At 36.0% G+C, this 23,420-nt stretch overlaps 4 protein-coding genes across 9 annotated transcripts; 1 reads left to right on the top strand and 3 right to left on the bottom strand.

Moving 5' to 3' along the window:
• Positions 1–793: 793 nt before the first annotated feature.
• Positions 794–1,377, bottom strand: LOC125186116. Its single transcript, XM_048082439.1, has 2 exons — positions 1,357–1,377; positions 794–1,165 (listed from the first exon to the last, which is right to left on the bottom strand). Exons 1-2 carry the CDS (start codon positions 1,375–1,377, stop codon positions 794–796), a joined length of 393 nt encoding a protein of 130 aa, XP_047938396.1.
• A 1,283-nt stretch (positions 1,378–2,660) lies between these two features.
• LOC125186108 (uncharacterized protein At2g34160-like) lies at positions 2,661–4,329 on the bottom strand. The gene is made up of 5 exons (XM_048082426.1): positions 4,132–4,329; positions 3,847–3,895; positions 3,629–3,691; positions 3,056–3,120; positions 2,661–2,762 (listed from the first exon to the last, which is right to left on the bottom strand). The coding sequence occupies exons 1-5, from the start codon at positions 4,327–4,329 to the stop codon at positions 2,661–2,663; spliced, it is 477 nt and encodes a 158-aa protein (XP_047938383.1).
• LOC125201072 (Fanconi anemia group D2 protein) lies at positions 3,110–21,560 on the bottom strand. 6 transcript variants are annotated; one of them, XR_007172834.1, is made up of 34 exons: positions 17,563–17,867; positions 16,647–17,106; positions 16,261–16,515; positions 15,956–16,168; positions 15,716–15,847; positions 15,476–15,605; positions 15,356–15,402; positions 15,156–15,257; positions 14,918–15,025; positions 14,250–14,392; positions 13,518–13,612; positions 13,328–13,406; positions 12,511–12,562; positions 12,353–12,433; positions 11,537–11,632; positions 11,343–11,446; positions 10,591–11,062; positions 9,210–9,248; positions 8,417–8,621; positions 8,205–8,344; positions 7,874–8,054; positions 7,550–7,782; positions 7,373–7,468; positions 6,167–6,253; positions 6,061–6,093; positions 5,824–5,958; positions 5,683–5,743; positions 5,485–5,540; positions 5,349–5,405; positions 5,122–5,242; positions 4,882–5,030; positions 3,847–3,895; positions 3,629–3,691; positions 3,110–3,120 (listed from the first exon to the last, which is right to left on the bottom strand). XR_007172834.1 is itself a non-coding variant. In XM_048098971.1 (33 exons), exons 2-32 carry the CDS (start codon positions 19,241–19,243, stop codon positions 4,891–4,893), a joined length of 4,230 nt encoding a protein of 1,409 aa, XP_047954928.1. In that variant the 5' UTR covers positions 19,244–19,315; positions 21,289–21,560; the 3' UTR covers positions 3,708–3,895; positions 4,882–4,890. The 6 variants fall into 6 exon arrangements, 4 of the variants coding, with proteins under 4 accessions (XP_047954928.1, XP_047954929.1, XP_047954926.1 ...); XM_048098971.1 differs by lacking the exons at positions 3,110–3,120; positions 3,629–3,691; positions 17,563–17,867 and adding exons at positions 19,167–19,315; positions 21,289–21,560 and having other exon boundaries at positions 3,708–3,895; XM_048098972.1 differs by lacking the exons at positions 3,110–3,120; positions 3,629–3,691; positions 17,563–17,867 and adding an exon at positions 21,289–21,560 and having other exon boundaries at positions 3,708–3,895.
• LOC125201073 lies at positions 20,508–21,587 on the top strand. Its single transcript, XM_048098973.1, has 2 exons — positions 20,508–21,045; positions 21,119–21,587. Exons 1-2 carry the CDS (start codon positions 20,508–20,510, stop codon positions 21,217–21,219), a joined length of 639 nt encoding a protein of 212 aa, XP_047954930.1. The 3' UTR covers positions 21,220–21,587.
• The last annotated feature ends 1,833 nt before the right edge of the window (positions 21,588–23,420 follow it).

Here is a 23,420-nt window from a genome sequence, read left to right as displayed (position 1 = left end):
ACCATATATTTTTCAATATAATTGGAGCAGTCCGCAGTCAAATATTCAACGTCCGTGATGTATGCACTGAAAACAGCAGGCAATTTAATCGGATATTAATTAAGAAGGCCAAAAAATCAAAGTACAATATACAGTTCAAAATATGTTACATAGTTCGATTTTTCGTTCATAAGTCGCTAGTAGATACCCAAATAACATGACATTTTTACATAACTCTCGAGGTAGGTCAGACACACATTACATTTGTACACAACGCAGACATATGAGGTCAGGTAAGCTTGCCAATCAGGATCCCTACAACAACCAACGAAATGTTGATACCCATAATTAAGAGTTGAGCCTTAACATCTATTGCGGCCTTGCCCGCACAGCAGTGGCGACACCCCATTGCGGGGTTTACACGTTTCTTAGCTAGTGGTTGACTGTATCCACGCTCATCCGTTGAATTCTTTGCGCTGAACCCGCTGCCATACTCATCACACCACTAAAAGGAACCCGAATGATTGAGATTATCGGGGCATTTGAAATAATAGCGGCTAGCGTTCATTGCATTCTTTTCTGCACGGCGCATCTCCATCTTGCCCAGACCGCATCCGCAATCGGGAATGCCGTCAACAAAGGCAGTCGAAGACATTCACTGAGAGTAAGCCATAGACGAGATTATTGAAGAAGTAAGCTTAAATGAGTGAAGCACGACACATATAACCCTAACAAGCAAATCAAGTACGTAAACGTTTGAGTCAGTACATAGTTCGAATAGGTGAGTAACAAGCATAATCATATTCTTAAAGGGTTAATAATGATTCCACATGTTCATGGCTATGGAGTCACGTAGTGCAGTCCACTCGTGAGTTGGTTCCACGCACTCAACATAGTCGTTAGCGATATAATTATCCGCCTGCACGACTGTGGTCGCATCACCATCGAGCCCGGCTTCAACGGGATATATGCTCATCTCACGGCGAATGAAATTATGGAGAAGGAAACAAGCCATGTATTGAATTGGATAAAAGGAAGCACTACGCAAAATCCTCCAACGCATCTTGCGCATAGCGAAGGCTCGTTCAATAATGTTTCGAGCCTTGCTATGGCGCATGTTAAACAGTTCCTTTTGGTTTTGGGGAACTGCATCTCCGACACCGCATTCCTTGAGCTGGTAGTGTACCTATGGAGTCAAGAAACCGTTGCAATCGGCTTATGCATTGTCGCATAGATAGTAACATCCTGCAAAATTGCCAACATATGGGTGTGACAACAGTCAATATCGTTACATCCATGTACTGAGCACCTCACAGATATGCAAAGAGAAAAGGAAAAAAAAATTACCCTAGCAAACACCTATGTTAGTATTGATACCTTGTGGAACTCTAAATCCATTGGGTCTAGACAATGCGTCCCTCAGCACACGAAAATCCCCAGCAGATCCTTCCTAACCAGGTAGGATATATACGAATTGCATGTTTCGATCACACACAACTAACGTGTTTGTTTCGATAGAGCCTTTTCGCGTGTGATACCGAGGCTTATCATTATAACTAACCAACACATCAATGTGCGTACCATCCAAGGCACCTAGGCAACCCTACATTAGGAAAAATTGCATCACAAACACGTAGGCAAGGATAAAAAAAAATTCAATAATTTAGTACCTTGAACCATTTCCATCTATGGTCAATGCAATCCTCTGGGGCTGGAGTAGGCTTTGAAAACAATACGTCATGAAGACTCAAAACAGCACATAAAACTTTGTTATAATAATAGGATACCGTGGACACGGACCTAACAAAATTATATGGACAATCCGGTTTTTGTTGTGGTGCACCAGCACGCCAATAAACATCGCAACATGTTCTTCGATCCCTACACACTTACCTATGGGCAACCCCCCCCCCGCTTGTAGTAAGGATACGACACAACCTACCAAACGTGTTGCGATCCATACGAAGATTATCTATACAATCTGTGGCATGAATGAGTCTGTTCAATCGTTCGATCTGCAAGGGAACATTATTCAACACACTGTATTGCCTCGCAATTTCGACAATACGACGTCTCCTGCTTTTAGTGCTGGCCGTCAAGTAACGACATACGAGCAGGGTCGTCTTCAAGCATCATGTGTATAAGAGCAAATTTAACTGATGGTGATCTCATCCTGCTGTTGTATTTTAACAAAAAAAAATGAAAGTGTTGCTTCCAACTTCACAAGTAAGTTCACATCTTGAACAAGTAAGTTCACAAGTAACTTCTACAACAAATAAGCAGTGCAACATCTCAAATTCGAAGACGAATTCTTAATAACAGAGCAAGTGAGAGGGAGTCGCCTTGATACGTTCGGGATACCAAATTGTATACAAATTGTATACAAAATTTATGCATACCACCATTCGAAATGGATTATAATCACATTCGAAACCAAAGTTTTGTGTCAATTTTGGTTCTCTCTCTAAAAAATGAGAAGTGATAAAATTCAAACTTCAATTTATACAATATGAGATATAAATACTACATGGCCCCAGCTTTGTTTTACTTCACATAGAAACTTATATAATGGCAACTACTAAAAAATGAATTAAATGAAAATATGTTTAGTTTGAGATACAATACAAGAATTGCAATAAATATAAAATAGACTACAAAAACAGGGCTCCATCTCCTCACTCTCACTGCTTGCTTTCAACTTTTCCATTTCCATTTGCGTTTGCATTTTGTGACGCACTCATTAGGCTATCAAACTTCTCAGACTTCTCCAGCACAATTTCGATCTGTAAAATGAATTTATTATAATCTCAAATCAATTCTAACATAACTACTATATTATTTGTGATTTTATTACAATTATTAATAAAATTATTAAATATGATTTTCCGAAGTAGGAAAGATGTCATGAAATCACTTCCAAATTATGAGACATTTGAAAAACGAAGTGAAGTAATCAGTACTAATATTTTTTTTGTAGAAGTTTAATTAGTGCTTAACTATCAATACAATAATTAGTAATATTTTAAAATGGTGTAATTTAAAATAATATTTAATATATCCATCAATTAATACATACCCTAGCTTTCTGAACAGTGCGACCCTTGGCTACATCCTTTGTTCCAACCGTTGAGGTCAAGATACCTACAAATATTGAAACAACACCAACACATATTAATGCAACTCTTTATATTTAGTCATTTCACAAAATAAATAAACAATAGTATATAGTACCATTTTATGCTCGAAGATTTCAATTTTTTACATTTTGTCATAACATAATCATATTAACAAATCAAGATCTAACATTTTAAATAAGTTTATAATCATGTACTGACTATTGGAATCAGACTCGTTGACAAGTTTAATGAAATTACACATGAAATAAAAATATTGTAACGTTTCACGTTTTATCTCCTTTATTTCACTTAACAAAAAATATGGAAATTTAATCACACATCTTGTATTTTATTTTATTTTTGGTATTTACTAAGGAGAGATATCCAATCAGGCAAAAACTGCCGAGTTTGGTCAATAGAGTAAAATTGTGATGGTTATATTTTACTACTATATGCTAATATGCTTACATTAGAATAGAAAAATAAAAGGAAATAAGCGTTAAAGTGTTAAATGGTATTTAACCATAACTTACTCTTCTCGTTAACAAATCCATTATTTTTTAGAATCTCAGATATCGTCACAACTGTTGTGATGGCTGTAATAAAAAAAAATATAAACTCATTGTCAGCACAATTCAATTGATTATATAAATATTTGGGAAAAATAATGAAATTATATGTTCCTTAGTAAGAAAGCTTGGTTTAAAGTATTGTAGATTTGTAGTAAACTAAGTTTAGGCAATTAGTTTACCCATGCCCAAGGCTGAAAGCTCAATCTCTTTATGCTGTTGTAGGTACCTCTGCATAAGGAGAAAGAAAAAATAAAGAAAATGAAAACACACACAAACACACTCGTTTAAAATTTAACTCTTTCAAATAAAACAAAATTTCAAATAAAGAAATCACTTTACTTAATATTCTCATTAATTTTTTTCATGAATGCACCACACCATCAACTATAAGTGAACTGCATTTATATTAATTAGGACAAACACACAGTTATGTATATATGCAGAGAGAGAGAGGCGTAGGTAACCTTAGCAAGATTGACATAGAAGAATAGTGGTTTTTTGGTATTGGACACCTGAATTCTATTTTTCTTGAGATTTTCATTGGCATTGCCATTGCCATTGCCATTGCCATTGAGATTGACATTGGCACTGGCATTTGCAATGACATTTTCATTGGCATTGGTTGCTTGTTTGATAACAGCAGTTTCTCCTTCAATTGTCATTTTCCTTCAATTCACAAATTCCAATATTTCCTATGTGCTCCAATTTTAGCAGTTTCTAAATTTCTCTTTTTGTCCACTTGAATTTGGTTAACTATGTCTATGTATAGAGGAGAATTTGTTTGAATAACTGGTGGAGCTGTTACTTAGCATTTTGACCCAATCAGACATCTTGACCATGTAACCACCAACCCAATTTAATCATGTGGTTCATTTAAATTATGGGAAGTTCAAATTAAATATTGGATCTCCAGATTGTTAGGACATTGATTTCCTTAGTCCACCAAATTCATATATGTTGTCAATCATTTTGATCAACATATAAAGAAACTGAGCAAAATGCTACTACTATTTCTCACCAATTTTCCAGCCTGTCAACGTCTGTATTCTTGGACAATAAGGTATTTTTTTTATGAAAATAATCACAACGTATTTTCTTTATGTATTTATATTTTAATTAATGCAATTGAAAATGTAATTGATATTCCAATTGCTTTAAAATATCGTACAAAATGCATGTTGAGATTCAATAACTTCACACTAAATGATTTATACCTGTTACCATCATTCAGGACTGACATCATTCGTCGGTTGGTCCTCAGCAATGGCCTCAGCCAGATCTTCATTAGTTTCATCGCTCTGATCATCCAAGTATGCTTGCGAGCTAACTACTTGTCCCATCAAGTCCTTATGCTTCAGATTGCCTAAAAATTTCCAGGACCATGACCAAATGATTAAATTATTGATGCTAGCACACACATGATCCAATCACACACAACAAGCTTAGTATAGTACCCATCCAGAACGAGCATCCACTTGGAGTTTTGCAAAGCAGGGCTTTGACGTGAAATAAAAATCGTTCCATAGCTCTCTTTGTCATAGGAATTTTGCCAGTTATAGCAGTTTGTTTTGATCCCTTCACAGAGAAATAATTTTATGTTAAGGGTTCCTCGATAGTACAGCTATTAGTTAGAAAAAAAGTCACTGCAATCCTACAAAATAAGAGAATTTAAGGAAATAACCTTCGCTTCAGAGCATAGTGTTTGTATGGTTTTTGTTGCTTTCTGAAGCTCTTTAATCTGGAGAATGCCAAAAACTTGTTAGCGTAGACATTTCAAAACAATTCTAATTATTAAGACACTACTAAGAGTTTCTCACCAGGGAAAGTATGAGGTCCTTGTGCATCTGAAACTGAGCCTCTAAGAAGTCAAAAACTGGAGAAAGCTCGATTTAGGAATACAAGAAAACAATGGCAGGACAATTACATAAGTATTAAATATTCATCAGTACAGTGTTGTGTTCAATTGGTCAGTAGTTTCTAATGTAGAGATCACATCTAATGACAATTATGCTTACCTTTCAGAAAGGTGTCGATGAACTTCCCTCCATTCTTGACAGCCACTGCATGAATGCTCACCTAATTTATCAACGTATAATGTAAATATTCAATTGCTGATAGTTCAAAAGTATTACTCTTAAAAAGATTTAGGATACCACCTTGTCATTATTCCTGCACATGTTAACCAGTGTTACAACCACATTAACAGACTGAGATATTTTGTTCAGAAGCCTCTGTATATCTTCCACTTTAGCACAACCTCTTGATTTCTCTAACTGAGAAATTTCCTTAACCTAAGCAGAAAACACATAAATAACAATATGTTTCTCAATCCATATTATAGTGGGTACCAAATTCATTCTTCACTGAGTAACACAGAACCACCAACTACTCACCAAATTGTTGAGTGCAGATATGTTCTCTTCATGCTGCAAGATAATAACATCAGTATCTAAATTATTTGATATTTCTCAGCCACAAAAAAAATAGGGAGCAGCTCACCATTACTCGGTACCAGACACTCATTGTCGCAGGGCAAAGGCTAGGAAATGTACTGCCATCCTCCATTGTGTTTGTGGAAGGCAAATCCTAACACAATTAAGATCAAATTCATCTTAGGCTAATATAGTAATTTGGATTTAATGGCATTCTATTTTCAATTCAAAGCTCATTAACTATATGGCAGAAGATTATAAAAACGTTAACTGAAGCTTTCAGCAGATCCTAATAAATCAATATAAAGGCTTGAACAGCAGGCTAGTACAAAGTGTAGCACATTAGGAAGTAGTAATGATTTGAATATTTATCATTCTCATTAACTTCAATAGAAACTTCATCACATGGTTCCAATTGCTGCTATTGCATATCATTTCTCTAATCAGTGTACTTTGGCCAAAGAATTGGTCTATTATACTCCCTCCGTCCCATAAAAATATGAGCATATGATATGACACAACAATTAAGACAAAATTGGTAAAGTAAGAGAGCTGGGGGTAGGGTAGTTAAAGGAGTGTTAGTGGATAGTGGGACCCACATTAGTATTAGTGTTTTAATGGTATAAGTTGTAAATAACTTGATGTATAGGGGTAATAAATTGGGTTACCTATCCATAAATGGAATGCCCATATTTTTATGGGACGGGTGAAAATAGAAAGTGCACATATTTTTTTAAGACGGAGGGAGTACCTTTTACAACATTCTGATGACATTGTTACTAAACTACACTAGATTGTAGTTTTTGGGAGTAAAGTAAGTGATCATTTAATCTTTTTTGACCCACAGGAAATTTGTGAATACGTATCTTAAAATGAGAAGGGGATCCTCAAGTCAGAATAGAATTTCAACTCAGTACATTTTGCCATGCATAAACCAAACAACAATTATAATAATTTAAGCAAAATTAAAGCTTCCATAATATCAAAAACCCTAAGACATTGAAACTCATCAATTGTCGATATATCTAAGCTGCTATTGCTGATAATGTGACCTTTTACAATCTGAACACCGTGCCCTTATTTAGTGTGTTTGCAATGTGGCATACAGTCACACAGTTACTTGAAAAAAGAATGTATTGGTATTTAGGTTCTTATTTAGATTTATTTGAAAGAGAAAAAATGACATCTTGGACCATTTCAACATTGATAATAAATACTTCTGAATATTATTTAATTGCAGACTATGTAAAGCCTCGCAAGAGGATCAATGCACCTGAGGAAAAATGGAGGAGGCAAGATCGTTTAGTGAATCAGAAGCTGACTGGCAGTTACCCAAATAAAGCCTTAGAATCTTTTGGACCATTTCCCCCTGCAATGACAAGTACAATTAGCATCACTATTTGGAACTTTTGACTTAGTGAGATTGCAGTAGTGACTAGTGAATACTCACTTTGATTTTTAAACTACCGCCAACATCATCCCTATCACACTTGTGCGTCAAGAGCTTATGTGCATAACTCCCAAGTTTGTTGCGAAAAAAAGGAATGATTTCCTTGCTAAATCTTGTGTGAGGGTCCTTTCCATTTTCACTCAGACATCTAGTATGGAATGTGTGGATGGATGTAACCATGGATTCTAAAGTCAACAAGACTTCTGAAGCCAGTGTAAATGAAAAGTTTATTGCTGCGAGAGAAATAGTTCAGCAAACAGATATCAATTTTTTTTCTTTGTTTTGGTTTAAAATTGAAGAGACGAGTGAAACTAAAAACCTTACCCACATCAAAGACACTTTCAAGAAAAAAATAAGCACCAGAATATAAATAGTCCATACTCCCAGGTGAAGGAATCAGTTGCATTCCTTGGAATAAACACTCAGATATTTCTGTTGGCTGGAAGGCTTTAAGAAGATCTAATAGGGTAGAATTCTCCTTCAGAAGGTCCGGCAGATTAAGCATCTGCATGTATTTATTAAAAAAAAACAAGAGTGTCATCAATAATTATTTGGAAATTGGAAAATTGAATGCAGCTCCGCCCTCAAAACTAATAGTACAACAAAATCAAAAGACAAAACAATCTTTATTCAAACTATTTAAAGACTGTATCACCTTCCCAAAGCAGAGAAGCGTCTCTTTAAAAACTGAAACAGAAGTCAGAACAGGTGATGCTGAAACACATGTATTTACTATCTGGGGATTTGCAGCCAAACTAGACTGAGTTATCCAGTGCTCTTGACATATTTCAGCACCTACAGCTTTATTATGTCAGACATGATAACTCTTAAAGTTACCATACTAGCTAACAAATTTGTGTTGCTAACCTTCTCCAAGAATGTGTACCGACCGATCAAAGTTTCTCCTAAGGTACAGAAACAAAGGTCGTATCCTGCTGAAGAATTCAGTCAATTTCATTCCCATAAACCCAGATGGAGCACTGTAGCTTCTTGCTAAAGTTTGTTTTCTTGCGGGACTTAAGAGATCCAGCTTTTTGTGAAGATCACGCAGGAGATAGAGATGTAGTGGCAGCTAATATCATGCAACAGTCAAGTGACAGATTTTAGAAACACATTTTAGAGCCATTAAAGATAGAATCAGAATCTGAAGTTGCAAACTAAAATTACGGTAACCCTTCTTATATGCTGAATTGATTAATTATGATACTATGATTTTGTATCTTTGAATGATTCTTTCAGGATAAGGCATTACAAAACACCAACGTCCAACTTTACCTGAATCTGGTGCTTCTTCATATAAAAAGCAAGATCACAAGAGTAATACGTGGGTCTGAACACATACCAAATTCCAATATGAATAGTCATTTAGTGGGGTTTGTTAAATGAAAAACCCTTGTGTGGTGGTCGATTAGACTAACCCCGCCTTTACATTCATAATTCAAGAAAGGAAAACAGATAGTTTGCCCCATTTGCAAATGCAAATAACAGTATCCTCTGATAAATCATTTACTTTAGAACTACTAGTGTATAGAAGTTTTTAACATCCTTAATATTCTTAAATATCTTTGTCCACTATACGCAAATGAAATTCATATGTGCCAAGATGATCCCATGGAAGGTGTGCACCATGTGTATGTGTACTGTATAGAGAGAGAGATACCTCAGCAGATGGGTCTGCACAGCATGAACTTTGATTATTCTACATAAAAAGCAAGAATAGAAGGAGAAGAATAAGCATTAGAAGAAACACATATTCACTGAAGTCTACCTACCAGTGCCAACTGCCAAGGAACAAAATAACTTGAGGACATGCAGCTAAAATATATCTGTTCTATTCCTTCAATATTATGGCAACCATGTGTAGCAACATTTTAATCTCTCGTGAAAAAAAGACAATCCAGAAAGCAAAAAGTCAAGGATGGTGGAAATATAATAAAAATGTGACCATATGATCTGGTAGATAGACACTAACAACCATGTACCGAATAAAACCAATTTCAGGAGAGGAATTGCAGATTTATATCACATAATGATGATGTAGTGTGAGGATCTAGCAAAGGGATATATACCCCCAGTATGATAAAATCAAAAGCAAAAAACAGAGAGGAAGAAAAAAAGAACATGATGCGATCAGAAAAATAAGAAACTCTTGGCAACTTACCACAACCCAGGGTTACAAACTGGAAATAACCTGATAGCACCTTTAGAGAGGACATTTTTAACATAGTATAAATGATGGCCAAAGCACACAGTTAACTAAAAGCTTCAGAAGGAATTTTTAAAACTTCAACATATGTTGGAAGATATAAGTGCACAGTTTCTTTCATATGGATTAAAGTGTTAGAATATGGATTAAAGAGGCAAGGGATATAGAATGGGTTCGTTCAGATCGTATCAATGGCAAGTATATATCAAATATGTTTTGGAATTGCGGCAACTTTTAGGCATTCCGGTCAAGGGCAATGAAATTTCAATTTCCTCAGAGCACCACATATGCAGAAAAGAAAGAAAAAAGGTTCTGCATCATTTTACCTTCATCTGAAATTACGGTGGTCACTTGCTTAGTTCAATAGGCAAAACAAGTGACCTCTCGGATAGCGTACAGATATCATGAGAAGATTGCAATTCATATAATGCTGTTTTTTTCTCGATGTATACCATGTTTAAGTATATCATAACGAAGTGGCATTTCAAAACAGGCATGAGAATTTCCATGGGATGATAACTGTAATCAACGTCATATTAGCTTGCATGCAGAATATAATATGCTGCTACTGAGAAAAAATAATACTATCCACAAAAAATCTATGTGAAATCTTTTCTGTAATCAGCTTCCTGATGAGGGAAGCACCTAAGAAGTTGATAGCAAACAATCAATGATCAACAGGTTAAAATCTTTCCATTACCTCCATAAACACTTCCTAACATACTCGGATGCAATCTAACATTACCTCCATAAACACTTCCTAACATACTCAGATGCAATCTAAACCTAAAAATATCATATATAAGACTTGAAAGTAGGCAAGACATAAACGAACCTCAGGACATGCAAGTATGGAAAGGCAATCAACTGGAAGTGGCCTGAATCTGTGCTTTTGTGCATCTAAACACTTCAATGGTGCAGATATTTCAATATTTAGAGACATATTAGATTTTTCAGCATGACTTTCCTCAGATGCAGATTGCTTGGTCTTCAAGGACGCCACAGATGCATCCTCATCCGGAGTTGCTTGGCTCGGTATGCTCCCTGCTTTCCTCCATACATCAACTAATGTTGGCTGCTTGAGTTTTTCCTCAGCATTTGAACTGGCTGATGGTGTCAAGGACTTTCCTTTGTGTTTCTTTTGATTTCGGGACAAAATTTCACCCCCTTTGAGACGCTGGCTAATCTTTTCCAAGTCACCCACAGAGTCAAACTCAACAACAGGGGACAAATCCGTGTGAGGACAGAAATCAGGAAGAAGTATTGGGTGTTGTTTGAGAAAATTGTCCAATAAATATTCAATAAATCTGCACAATCAAAGCATAGTCAGACAGTCAATAACCATGTTGTAATTAGCAATAACATCATTTGTAAGTAGCAACACAAGGTTCATTCATTGAAGATGAATTTCATCTGCCATATAGATTGTTATACTGTAACAGAGGGGGGGGGGGGGACTGCTCACCAGTCAAGGTCATATCCTAAAGCATTTTTAGTTGCAATTACATGCAAGTTTTATTAAGTTGTGTGAAAATTCTAGCTAGATGTTTTGCAGGGCATGCCTTTGAAAAGGTTACGAGAACATACACTAGGTTTCTCAAGCGCTTTAATAGCTTAAGTACTATGTCTTCCTTCGTTGCTTGGCTTATTGTCTCACATTTGTTGCCAACTTGGGTGGAAAACACATTTAACTGCACCAAAATGGAATTGGTAGGAAATTCAGACAGAAACAAATAATCAATTTAGAAACCAAATTTCACTGATGAAAATTGCTTATTTACCAGTTCCCTTATCCAATTAGCAGCATAATAAAGAGAGAGAATACAAATCTGCTTTTGTTTCACTGTCAAAGGCTGCCATAAAATTTCAGATAACAGCTGCAACAGACAAGACCATAATAACATCAGAATATAGTTTGCAGTAGAAGTAATGGCCATATTAATCCTTAGCTCACAGCTTATGAAGATTGAAGGCAAGGTGATACAGGCATAGATAATGGAAGGTCCATGAATTTTAGGATATACCAAATTTACGTAAGTTAAGGAACTCATATAATATACACATTTTTGCATTGACATGTTATAAATGATGCAGACGAAATTGAGAAGTGTGGTATTGTAATATGAGGAATCAAAAAGGTATTTCCTTTATGCATGATTGCAAAGCATAACTGCGGGAGATTTTCCAAACAGGTTAAAACCTTACACAACCAAGAAAAATAGCATACTGGATTTGTAGTCAAAAGTTCTACATTGAATACTGCAGAGTGACACTAGGCCTAGACTAAGGCCATGGTCTTAAGAAGCCCCTAATATTGTTGACATAATTCATGGAATTGAAGTGACAAGAAGTTGACATGTATCATGTGATGCAGTAAAGTATACAGACCTACAGGAGAAAATAATAAACTGTATTATTCACAGCAAAAAGAGTCTCTAATGTATATAGGGAGTAGAAAGCTAAGATTACTACTAGGTTATATATATTCCTAAAATAATAACAGATTAATAAGGAAAACCTAGATACAAATATATTCTACAACAAAATTCATTTCTGTTCATCAAAAGAAAGTCCATTAGCACAAGATTACAGCCAACCTTTGAGGAAGGTAGATTAAAAGGGCAACCAAGAAGAGCATCAATGCCTCCTAGAGAACCTTGGTTGGTGATTCTCTCAACCTGACAAATTTTGCCTGGAAACTATGACATTTGTACCTTCAGTTTAAGTGACTGTTTAGATGAGAAATTGCACTTACCACAGAAAGTAAAACAAACTTTGAAGGGAGAATTTGTAAAGGTGAAGAGGATCTGGGACAAAAAAAAAATGTTACAGAGTTCAGTGGCCAGTCGATATGTCATTGACAGGAACAGAGGAAGATTATCTTATTTGAGTCAACTTTAATGGAAAGATACAGGATCAATGTTAGCGAAAAAGCCCACATAAGCTAAAACAAAAAAAAAATCATAGAACAACTGTCATGAACAGACTTTTTCCAAAAGAGCAGAAAACCAAGACCGTGGAGGATCCATTATCAATTATAATCCCCAAAACCTCTAATTGAATATTGATCCATTCCAATCCGAGTCTTTCTTTTTCTAGATACACTTGATGATGCAGACTACTCATAATCATATCAAGCATCATGGCTTCAGCAATTTAGCAATGTCCATAATTGATTTCTTCTAGTAAGTAGCTGATAACTCAGTCTTGTTGTGTAAACTAAAATGTTCGATTTATGTTGCTAAAGAAGTTCAATTTTCACATGTAAGCCAAATCTAGTTTCCTCTCACACCCCTATGGATAACATAATCACCCCCACGGTTGAATGATATCCCTGTTATAAGTACTCTAGTATGCTGCCCAATGCACATCTACTTGGACTTCAGTTCACTTAGAATTGATGTTCAAACACCTTTCCCACCAGTACTTTTAATACATAGAATCACTGCTTGTCTCTTAAGTTCCTAATGAGGAGGTAAGTTCAAAATCTAATGCCATAAGAAAGTTGGAAAGGAAAATCTCAACCAAAAAAATCACAACTTACCACTAGTTACAAGAAAATGACTAATTACCTAAACAATGGAGAAACAAGTGGCACAATGTTTAAGCAAACGGGAGATATGTCACCATCAAGGTTCATCCACAATTCTCCTGCACCAAGAAAACAGGCTTCGGTAAATAACATCCAACGTTAACCTAATTATACACAAAATTAGATCCCAGCTTAGCATTTTGAAGATGTAGCAAATAGAACTCTCTTACCTTCTAAACCATAAGGCATGTCTTGAACAATTAAATTCCCACTATCAATATCAGATAGATAAATTGACTCAAATTCCAAAACTTGTTTGCCAACCCTAAAAGGAAAAATAGTCAAACTTATGGCTAAGGCTAAAAGCAATAATACAGCACAGTAATAGCAAAGTAATTGCTCCATTATGCATTCTAAGAGTAAGAGAAACTAAAATAAATCAAAATGACAATCTAATCAAATCAGAACATTTTTATGGAACTAAAAGAACAAGCAATGTATGGATGAATTTTTTTCATGCCTATGCTTTCTATGCTTTTACTATTTGATTTTCTCATATCTGTTTTTAATCTTACAAGTGTAATTCATAACTTTATCCTGGAGCAAATGTCAGAAAGAAAACTTCCAGGTAAAGGTAGGTTCCTCCAGTTGTTCTTACAACATTGGATGGAATTAGTGGAGAATTATCATTTAAAAGTGTTCATGTCGAGTGGTCAGAATACATATTTAAACTTGGTGAATGATTCTGTTGAAGGCCAAATGCATGAGGTTACTGTGGGCATGAGATGACAGAAACCCTGATCAGGTTGTTCTATGATTAAGAGCTAAGAGAGAAATTCAGAACATGAGGTGCACATAATGGAAGCATGATAAAATATCCTAAAATAGTTGGAATAAAGTATCAAAATAAGTTGATATAAATTGTGATGCAACAAAAGAACAGCCTCTAAAATGCCACACACCATTCCATGACAGCTGGGTGAAGACTTCTGTTTTGCAACGTTGTAACCAGTTCTTCGTAAAACAGAATCAATGGTAAGGGGAGCTGCTTGCAAGAGTCTAGAGACAATTTCAAGAGCTCCACTGCTTCCTCATAGTTTGACCTCTGCAAAGAACGTTTATTGATGAGTCCACCATAAACAGTATCAAAAAGAATCTGTGAAGAGAACTGGCAGAAAGAATCATGACACAAGGCTACAATAAGTAAAGAAAAAGATGGATGTATATGGATCAAAAAGAACTTCTACTTTTAGGTTGTATTCTTACTTACTGGAATAAGATCCTCAAAAGCATCCCCAGGTTAACAATTATAACAAAATCTTAGCATAACAACTTATTTTACCACACTTCTGAAGCACTTCTCATGAAATTCCGATATCAACAGAGCAAGCAATTGATATATTCTACCTTAATAGTTTAAGAAAAGGAAGAAGAAAAAAAGTAGTGATATGACCATACATAGTTAACAGTTGAACATCTTTAATATACATATCACTGTTAGTGTTAGTGTTTCTAGTTAGATTATCAACACGCTTGACAAGAACAGGATGACTGTGGTGACTACATCACACTTGTACGTCATAAGCTTAAAAACAAAATAAGTACGTGTGGGATTAGAGAAGCACATTACATGTGATAACGGCGGAAGAGAGACGTTATTTGTATCTGCAATGTATGAAACTATCTTAAGTACTCCTATCAGGCCCATCTTCTTGTACAACAGATCAGAGTTATTGATCTGAAACATAAAAGGACTTCAAGATAGAACCCCATGAATATAAATAAGTAGAGTACTAGCAAAATAAAGAAGATATAATTGACAATTAATATAAATGTTAGAATCTGGTAGGAGGAGGATGCTAGATTGCCTGTTTCCTCAAAATCATTAGAATTTCATTTGCTATGGAGCATCCATAAGGTTGTGGGCAAGATTGAGCAGAAACTGCGAGACAAACAAAGATTTCATAAACCTGCAACATGAAAGTTATAAATTAAAAGTTTATAAAGATTAAAACAGTAAAGAAGGATTATCGTACGATTCGTACCAGCAGAAGTACAATGAGCATACCTTGTGGAGGCTCTCAACATTGAAGACCTCCAAATAATCCAAGATGCCTGGATGAAAAATGAATTGTTTAGCAACATTCTTATAAGTTTTATTTCCACTAAAGAGGAGACATATGCATACCAGTTAAGTGTGAAGAAAGCGAAGTTAACTCCTGGGACTTCCTGGAGGCCAACTTAACCAAGGTGTCTAAAGCAGCGCTTACCTCATGGCAAACACCAGAGCCCACATGGGTTAGTAATGCTCCCAGAACCTACAAATTTATAAACGAGTATGGCTATGACTCTGAGCATTAAGAAAGGAGCTCTTTGTCTCGAGTTTCATGAGAAAAATAGTCAATCAAACTATTGAAACTCAACTCACTTCTTGTCTTGAAAAAGCATCACTGGATTCTTCAAACAGAAGTATATAAATGTGAACACCAACTTCCTGGGCTCGTTGTTCTTTGCAGGCCAACAAGTATGCAGATAATGACAAAAATGTGGCAAGATAATCCTAGTTTATATCAAGAACAACATCATCAAGTGAGAATTTTGATGAGTAACATAATTAAGGGACCACCAAGATGCCCGATTTAGAATTGTTTTTCTAATGCTCCAATACCTTCGGCAAATCCTTAACACTGAGAATGCACTGATCAAACATATGATCTTGAAGACAACCCTCAATAATTTTTTTCTTGAATAGTTTTTCAACACTCTTTTGCAAGGATTCACCATTCATGAATACAAGAGTAAGCAACCATATATCTACCACCTTGTGCTCTCGAGCTTCCTCCAAACTTTTCAGTTCTTTCAATAACTCCATGCACAGATTCTATAAAAAGCAGTCCATTTGATTAACAAGCATACATCCAGATTGTCCTGATGAAGAAATTACTACTTGACAAATGCAATATAAAAACCCACATTGTTAAAATGCAGACTAGATCTCAGGGCATCAAGAATCAACGCTTTTGAATTATCTACAATTGATTTTTCTTTGGATTTGCTGTGTTGTGATGTTGGTAAGTGAGGTGCTCCAACAAATTTCAACTGTTCACGTATCTGTGAGATTATTCGCCTGGCATTTGATGCCTTTGCAGAAAGCAATACAAATCTCAGTAGGTATGGAATGTGCTCCGTATCAATTGTCCTTATGCAGGATAATGCTATCATGATCACCTTCAGAAGTTCAAAAATAAGAGACCGAAAATCATAAGAAAAGGGGCAATAGGTATAGAATTTGAACATGATATTATGAAAAGAAACCAGCAAGATTTAAAATTGGCAGCAGGCACAACTCACAGATTTACCTGTTCTTGCAACAGATCATCCAAATTGAGGTTGGAAAATGAATCGAGAACAGGAACAATAATGGAAGAATCCTCCTGGAGCATTTGCTGAAGTGAATTCACTAGGGTTTTGTTATTTTGGTCACCTACAATCTCAGGCAACGAACCTATGATCTCTTTCTTCAAATGATGGGGGCAAATAGTTAAAACTTGCAACAGTTTCTCAGCGAAAGCCTCAGAGTTTACAAGGAAGTCAAGCCATCGCAACTGATTCAGTATCAACCTTGCTACATCCTCATCAAGATGCAATGAGTATGAGCCACGACCACTAACAAGAGGGTCCACGTCAAAGAATTCAGGAAGCTTCTCAAGCAACATATCTAAAAGGTCTTGCTGGATCGATTTAACCAATAAAAGCACTCGAACTAGGCTCTGACTTCTCGTTGATCCAAAGCCATCGCGCTGACAAGGTAACAACACCCTACATAACAAAAGGTTACACAAGTTAAGTTACTTTCTCATAAAACTATAAGCAGAATAAATATAACTGAATGTGATATGAAGAGAGAGAAAAAAACTATCCGTTCTTTAAAACTTAATATTGGTTCTGATTGTGGAAAGAAAAAGCAGTTTAAATATAGGAGATGCACAGCATCAGGTGTTAACCTAACACTCGTAATCAAACAAATTGAGTAGGTACTGTTGGTATAAGTTGATATCCACGACTTATATATGCAATTTCTCAAATCCAGTATCAAATCACCGAGAAACTAGTTTGTGTAAGTCTCAGTTCCAATAGAGTTGAATGAATTTTGAAGGTTAACAAACATTACGTGGTTTCAAGTGGTAGTACGACAACGTATAGTCCTAATTTTGTTTAGTTTTCTTCCAATCTAGTCAACCTAAAGCATGAATGGAAAAGGAAATGTTGACAAACCGTCGGAAATTAGAGGTGGAAGAAATGTAAACAGAGAAGCCCTGGAGAAAGAGGGAGCGAAGGGAGGAATCGGCGGAGAATGTTCGGTGGAGACGTTGGCGGAAGGCGTAGAGATCGGAGGGGAGTAAAGGCGGGCCGGCGGGGTTGATGAGCGTGCAGCCGGAGTCGGCCAGCACGGAAGCCATATCGTGAAATGGAGTAGACGGCGTGGTTTGGGGTTGGGGTGAAGCAGCAGGAGGTTCATCTTGAGTGGGTTTGAGGAGTTTGGTAGGTTTGGGGGTGGTGAAGGGGGGAACGAAGGGTTTGGATGGCCGTTTGCGGGAGAGCATACTGTGTGTTTGTGTGTGTGTTTCGATGGCGCCAAACCTTTTTAGTGTTAGCCTCTTAATTTTTGAAGCATCGCTATTTATTTATTTATTTATTTTGAGCATCTTTACTCGATAATCCTTTGTTCATTTTACACATCTCTAATATTTCACCCGTAGAGCACATTACATGATTTGTAATGTTAATGGACATTCAATCATAATTACTTTGTATCTTCGATAAATCTAATTATAAAGAGAATAATAATAATTACTACTACTTTATACCCTCTTCGTATAGTCAATACTTGATTAAATGTCACATATATTCTACATCAAAAATTACTAAACTTTATTGTAGAATTGAGTTTTAATAATACAAAACGACTGCAATTTATATTAACGAAAAGAGGGAACAGTTTTTATGGTCTGCAAACTTTGTCGAATTATAATTTTAGGTATGTGAACTATGAAAATATCATATGAGGTATGTTAACTAGTACGAGTAAATATCAATTAAAGTACTTTTTTACTATTTCCTAATTTTTTCAGACGAAAATACCTTCCATGACATGAAGAGCAATATAGAAACTTATACATTCAGTCCATTTATACTATAGGCTTTATTTAGAAAATAAAAATCTATATAGTGATACTTCAAATTATACATCTAATGTGATTGTACTAAGCTTATCAGATATTGCATACTCATATATTTTATAAATACCTTTATTATATATTTTTGATGAATTTTATTAATATAATTTGGTGACACGCAAGAAAAGTTTCTTATTCAACTTTTTATAATTAAATAATTTTAAAATATTCTTAAGATATGGATACTCGTAAAAATTATTGTCAAAATCAATAACACCAGTGATACTTGAATATTTATATACTCCGGAGTATTATTTTTATTAGTATAAAATATAATAAAATATTTTATTTAATCTATTAGGAGTAATAAATTGATGATCGCTGTTGCTACGAGATTCATTTGTCAAGAACGTTTAGAGAAACGCAAGGAGGTATATATCTTCTTCTAATTATTTCCTAGTTATATAGTGGCATATGTTAAATCTCCATTGCCATGGCTACCAATTTCCAGTATTACGCAAAACTGGATGAAAAACACAAAACGTTGGAGCAAGAGTAGCTCGAAGTTGAAGCTAGAAAAAGGAGCACAAACATACATGCATATATACTTATAAATATTTGTCATTCCACATATAGCATATTCATGTTTGCAGCAATAAAGAAGTTGAGGAAGGCCATGTTGTACAAAGCAAAACCAGTTACCTAAATCGCCAAAGATAACGAGGAGGAGGAGATGGGGTGATGCAGGAAGAGCTTGTTGTGGGGAACTTAGAATTCATGAGCGTGCCAAAGGAAAGGAGCGAATTGGTGGGCGAACATCACACGATGATAGCAGGGCTATTATGGATGATCTACAAGACCAGAAGCATTCAGATCATCAACATCAATTAATATATGACTGATGAATAAACCCTCTTTGTAGTTTACATTTTCACTTTTTAGCATGACATTGATTGCCACATCAGTGTTGGTTTTTCTTGCTAACTAACATCTCAAAATGGATGGCCTAAACTTGTCTGGATTGTATAGTTCGTGTAATTTTGAAAATTTTATCATATGGGTTTGATTTCAGTCTACATCGTTAATTCATGATTTAATAAACTTGTCAATAGTATTAAGGAAAACAACGGTAAATTTCAAAATTCAACGATATAGTAAACTGTAATAAATTAAGTACTTCACCAAGCTTGCATATTTTCTTTTACTCCAAATATGGTGGGTAGTACGATCGATCCTGAATATCACATTTGCATATAGGAAGAGGTTCAAATAAGAAGCATGTGCTAGATTTGAATTTTGGAGCATCTTATTAACTAAGCTATGTTTAATTGTTGTGAGCAAATGAATGCTCACATCTTAACAAATTTTGTAGGTTATTTTTAAAGATGCAATGATCTAAACATCACACTCTCTATTATATCAATATTAATACTAGTATAATTTGATTTGAAATAACATGGCTCCTTTTCCCACAAAAACTAAACACAAATTAGTTACATTAATTTAACACATCCGACCGCCGACCATCTTTGTCTTTTTCGAACAGATTAAAAATAATTTGCGAAAAAAATAAAAATAGATACGGTGTTAAGTTAAAGTGTTAAACGATTCTACTAGTGTAATTGATAGTAACACAGTAGAGTATATTAAATAAATAAATAATTTATGTTGCAGTTATTAAAGTTTAAACTTGAAAGAGATTTGTGAGACAGTTAGAAATGAAGGGTTTAGCGCAGAAAGAGATATCCCGGAATCAAAGGGCTTCCCCTCTCACCTCTTCTCTTCAAACTACTTCTTCTGCTCCTCCTTTCCCCATCGCCTCCATCAAATTCCATATCACACCTTTACTTAGAAGAATTTACTACTTCTTCTTCGCATAAACCACCACCTCTACGGCGGCCTCGAGGCGGTTCCCCGCCCACCTCCCGGCCGCCGCAACCACCACCACTCTAGTATAACTGATCATCTTCTCTCTTTTTTTAATTAATTAATTTTTTCCTGCAACATTTCCTAATCCTCCTCATTTCGCATTTTCGTTTTCGAATGGGAGATCGGCAAATTCCATACGACTGCTACGCAACCGCCGATCCAGCCGCATCATCCGCGTCGTCGTCGTCTCAGTCGTACGTCTCCGAGGTCGAGGACGCGCCGCCGCTGTGGACGGAGGCGCGGACGCTGACGAAGCAGCTGTCCACGCGCGAGGTGCCGCGCAACATCGCGTGGGAGCGGCGGCGCCTCCAGGTCCAGCAGCAGGAGCGGCGGAAGAGCGAGGAGGATCTGACGGACGAGGATCTGAACGAGCTCAAGGCCTGCATAGAGCTAGGCTTCGGATTCGACGCCCAGGAAGGGCAGAGACTGTGCACCACCATCCCCGCGCTAGATCTCTACTTCGCCGTGAATCGCCAGTTTCTCACGAGCCCCCTCGCCAGCCCTAGCAGCACCGGCTCTGCGCGGCTGCGGATCGGATCCCCAAGCCCTAGCCCCGCCCCCGTCCCCCCCTCGCCTACGCCACCCGCGACATTAACCCTCCGATCGTGCTCCTTCACCGGAGAATCCGACTCGTGGAAGATTTTGAACAAAGGTGCGGCGGTTTCAAAATTGAGAGATTCAATTTGTGCATTTTGATATGAAATTGACGAATCGAGTGTTTTCAGGCGATGATCCCCAACAAGTGAAGACGAAATTGCGGCATTGGGCACAAGCGGTAGCATGCTCAGTGATGCAGTCCCCAATTAGATGCGGTGGCATGGATTAGACTATCTATTCTAGCCAGGCATAGACAGAGAAACAATTCAATTCGAGAGAGAGAGATTACACGATCTACCTCTCGGAATGGCAGGCGTAATAGGCCGCCGCCGCCGCTGGTGGAGGTGCTAGTCATGCTCCGCCGCTCGATTGATCGATCGATCGCCATTAGTGATTGAGATTCGAGATAGTAAGTATTTCCAACGTGGATGTATAAATACTCCTACTGCTGCTACTGCTGCAAACGTTACGTCAATGTTGTTCTTGAACGTCAGAGAATTTGAACCTTTTTTTTTCAATTTTACAGATAGATGAGAATGTTCATCGATTTGTTTCCGAATACTTGACATTATCCGAATCTTATGATTTTATTTGCAATCTTATTAGTATTTTTTTTATTATTTGCAATGATTTTATATGCATGGACGGGCGGAGGGAGAGTGGACCCGGGGCACAGCAATTTTTAAAAAATATAGAGGTATGTTTATAGTAATTTTATTATAATTTTAATAAGAGTTCTACAATTATATACTAGTACATCTCTGTCACAACATGTCATGTCATGAGTGAAACCACGTCTTGTAATCCTTCCATGATTAAATCTCTCATATTTGACAAGCACGGATTTTAAGAAATTGTTTAACTTTACAAAGTAAATGGATAGAAATAGTTAACTGGATATGAGATCTATTTTTATATATTACTAGTTGTATAATAAAATGTAATGGAAAGAGTTAAGTGGAATGTATGATCCGGTTACTAAATATTGCAAGTGAAATTAAACATTTATTTATAGATGGACAGAAAAATGAGATATTTAAAGATAGACAATTCTCTCAAACACACCACCTCCTATCATTGTTGCCTCTCTGAACATTACAATGAGATCAATGAGTATGACAAATTATAAATGTTAAATGATTATCAACGATAAATCTATGCCGAAAGCCAGTTCGATTATTGATCAACCATACTGAAAGCCATCTCATTACAAAACCAAAATTGTACCAAACTTAATTTCGATTAATCTAATAATCGATCAATCACGAAATTGACCAATAGTAGTACCAAATTCATGTCCAACTTTCCCCGCTTTTATTATCATTCAATTCTTTCCCATTTATATCACTCAGTTGACGTGGGAGGAATTTTTGAAGATTCATCCAAATTTAGCATGTGAATTATAATTTGATCCAAAAATTAATAATGGACTATTTTAGTGGAAAAGGGAGAGTAATAATTAAATTGGACATCAAAATAGATAAAAATCTTAATCGAGGTTAAAAATTAATAACTACGTGCAATGGCAAAATGCCGTCTTAATAGAGGATAAAATTCTTAATAGAGTTACCCCACTGTTCGAACAATCTTTGTATTCTATTAATCGAGTCTGAATCGAGCACAAATAATTTTGTGAAGAAGCATTTTAAGTAGGATATCGATAGTCAGAGTTGTAACTACTTGGGTGAGAATTCATTTGGGTTTTGATCAAATCTAGGGTTGACCCTACCAAGGCTCACATCAGTTTACTTGTAACATTTTATAAATTAGCTAACACGTTCCATAAATCCTCATAAAAACATAAAACTTCTAAATACTTTATACTCCATTAGTCTCTATATTGTTCTCTCTTACATTATTCTCTCTTTTCTCTATATTGTTCTCTTTTACATTATTCCCTCTCAGGTATTTATTAGTACTCCCTCCATCCCAACATAAGAGTCTTAATTAGTTAGAGCACATGCTTTAAGAAATGTAAAGAAAAATAGGTTGAATAAATTAGTGGAATATGAGTTCCACTTGTATATATTACTTTTATAATAAAATATGAGTGAAATAAGTTGATGAAATGTGGGGCCTACTTACCATTTATGGTAAAAGTGAAATAGGACTCTTAAGTTGGGACGACGAAAATAGCAAAACAGGACTCTTAAATTGGGACGGGGGAGTATCGTTTTATTAAACCGAGTGGAAAAAAAGTGTCTCAAATAATGTTAATGAACAATCAAACTGTACAAGCAATTGAGTTCCGATCCAGATGATATGAGAAAAGAACTAAGAAAGCAAAGACGCTAATTTGATCCTGATTACATCGTCTGCATGTTAGAGGAGAACCAAAAACCATCAAGATAACGTTCTCTAGTCCATATGTGTCATTGTGAAGAGAGGCCATTCAAGGAGTTTGATTTGATCATGTTAAATCACACATGG

Source organism: Salvia hispanica, chromosome 1, assembly GCF_023119035.1.
Source record: "Salvia hispanica cultivar TCC Black 2014 chromosome 1, UniMelb_Shisp_WGS_1.0, whole genome shotgun sequence".
Taxonomy (NCBI): Eukaryota; Viridiplantae; Streptophyta; class Magnoliopsida; order Lamiales; family Lamiaceae; genus Salvia; species Salvia hispanica.
Note: the sequence above shows the minus strand (reverse complement) of the source record. Positions and strands in the feature narration are given on the sequence as shown.

Bases quoted from the DNA above. Each gene is read 5' to 3' on its own strand.
- LOC125186116 (XM_048082439.1), bottom strand. From the start codon at position 1,377: ATGGATTTAGAGTTCCACAAG. The intron at 1,166-1,356 runs GTATCAATACTA...TTGACTCCATAG, and splicing joins TGGATTTAGAGTTCCACAAG to GTACACTACCAGCTCAAGGA.
- LOC125186108 (XM_048082426.1), bottom strand. From the start codon at position 4,329: ATGACAATTGAAGGAGAAACTGCTGTTATCAAACAAGCAACCAATGCC. The intron at 3,896-4,131 runs GTTACCTACGCC...CTCCTTATGCAG, and splicing joins TCTATGTCAATCTTGCTAAG to AGGTACCTACAACAGCATAA. The intron at 3,121-3,628 runs GTAAGTTATGGT...CAATATTTGTAG, and splicing joins TGGATTTGTTAACGAGAAGA to GTATCTTGACCTCAACGGTT.
- LOC125201072 (XM_048098969.1), bottom strand. From the start codon at position 17,747: ATGGCTTCCGTGCTGGCCGACTCCGGCTGCACGCTCATCAACCCCGCC. The intron at 7,783-7,873 runs GTAAGGTTTTTA...TTTCTCTCGCAG, and splicing joins TGAAAGTGTCTTTGATGTGG to CAATAAACTTTTCATTTACA. The intron at 5,031-5,121 runs GTACTATACTAA...GGAAATTTTTAG, and splicing joins TGGATGCTCGTTCTGGATGG to GCAATCTGAAGCATAAGGAC.
- LOC125201073 (XM_048098973.1), top strand. From the start codon at position 20,508: ATGGGAGATCGGCAAATTCCATACGACTGCTACGCAACCGCCGATCCA. The intron at 21,046-21,118 runs GTGCGGCGGTTT...GAGTGTTTTCAG, and splicing joins GTGGAAGATTTTGAACAAAG to GCGATGATCCCCAACAAGTG.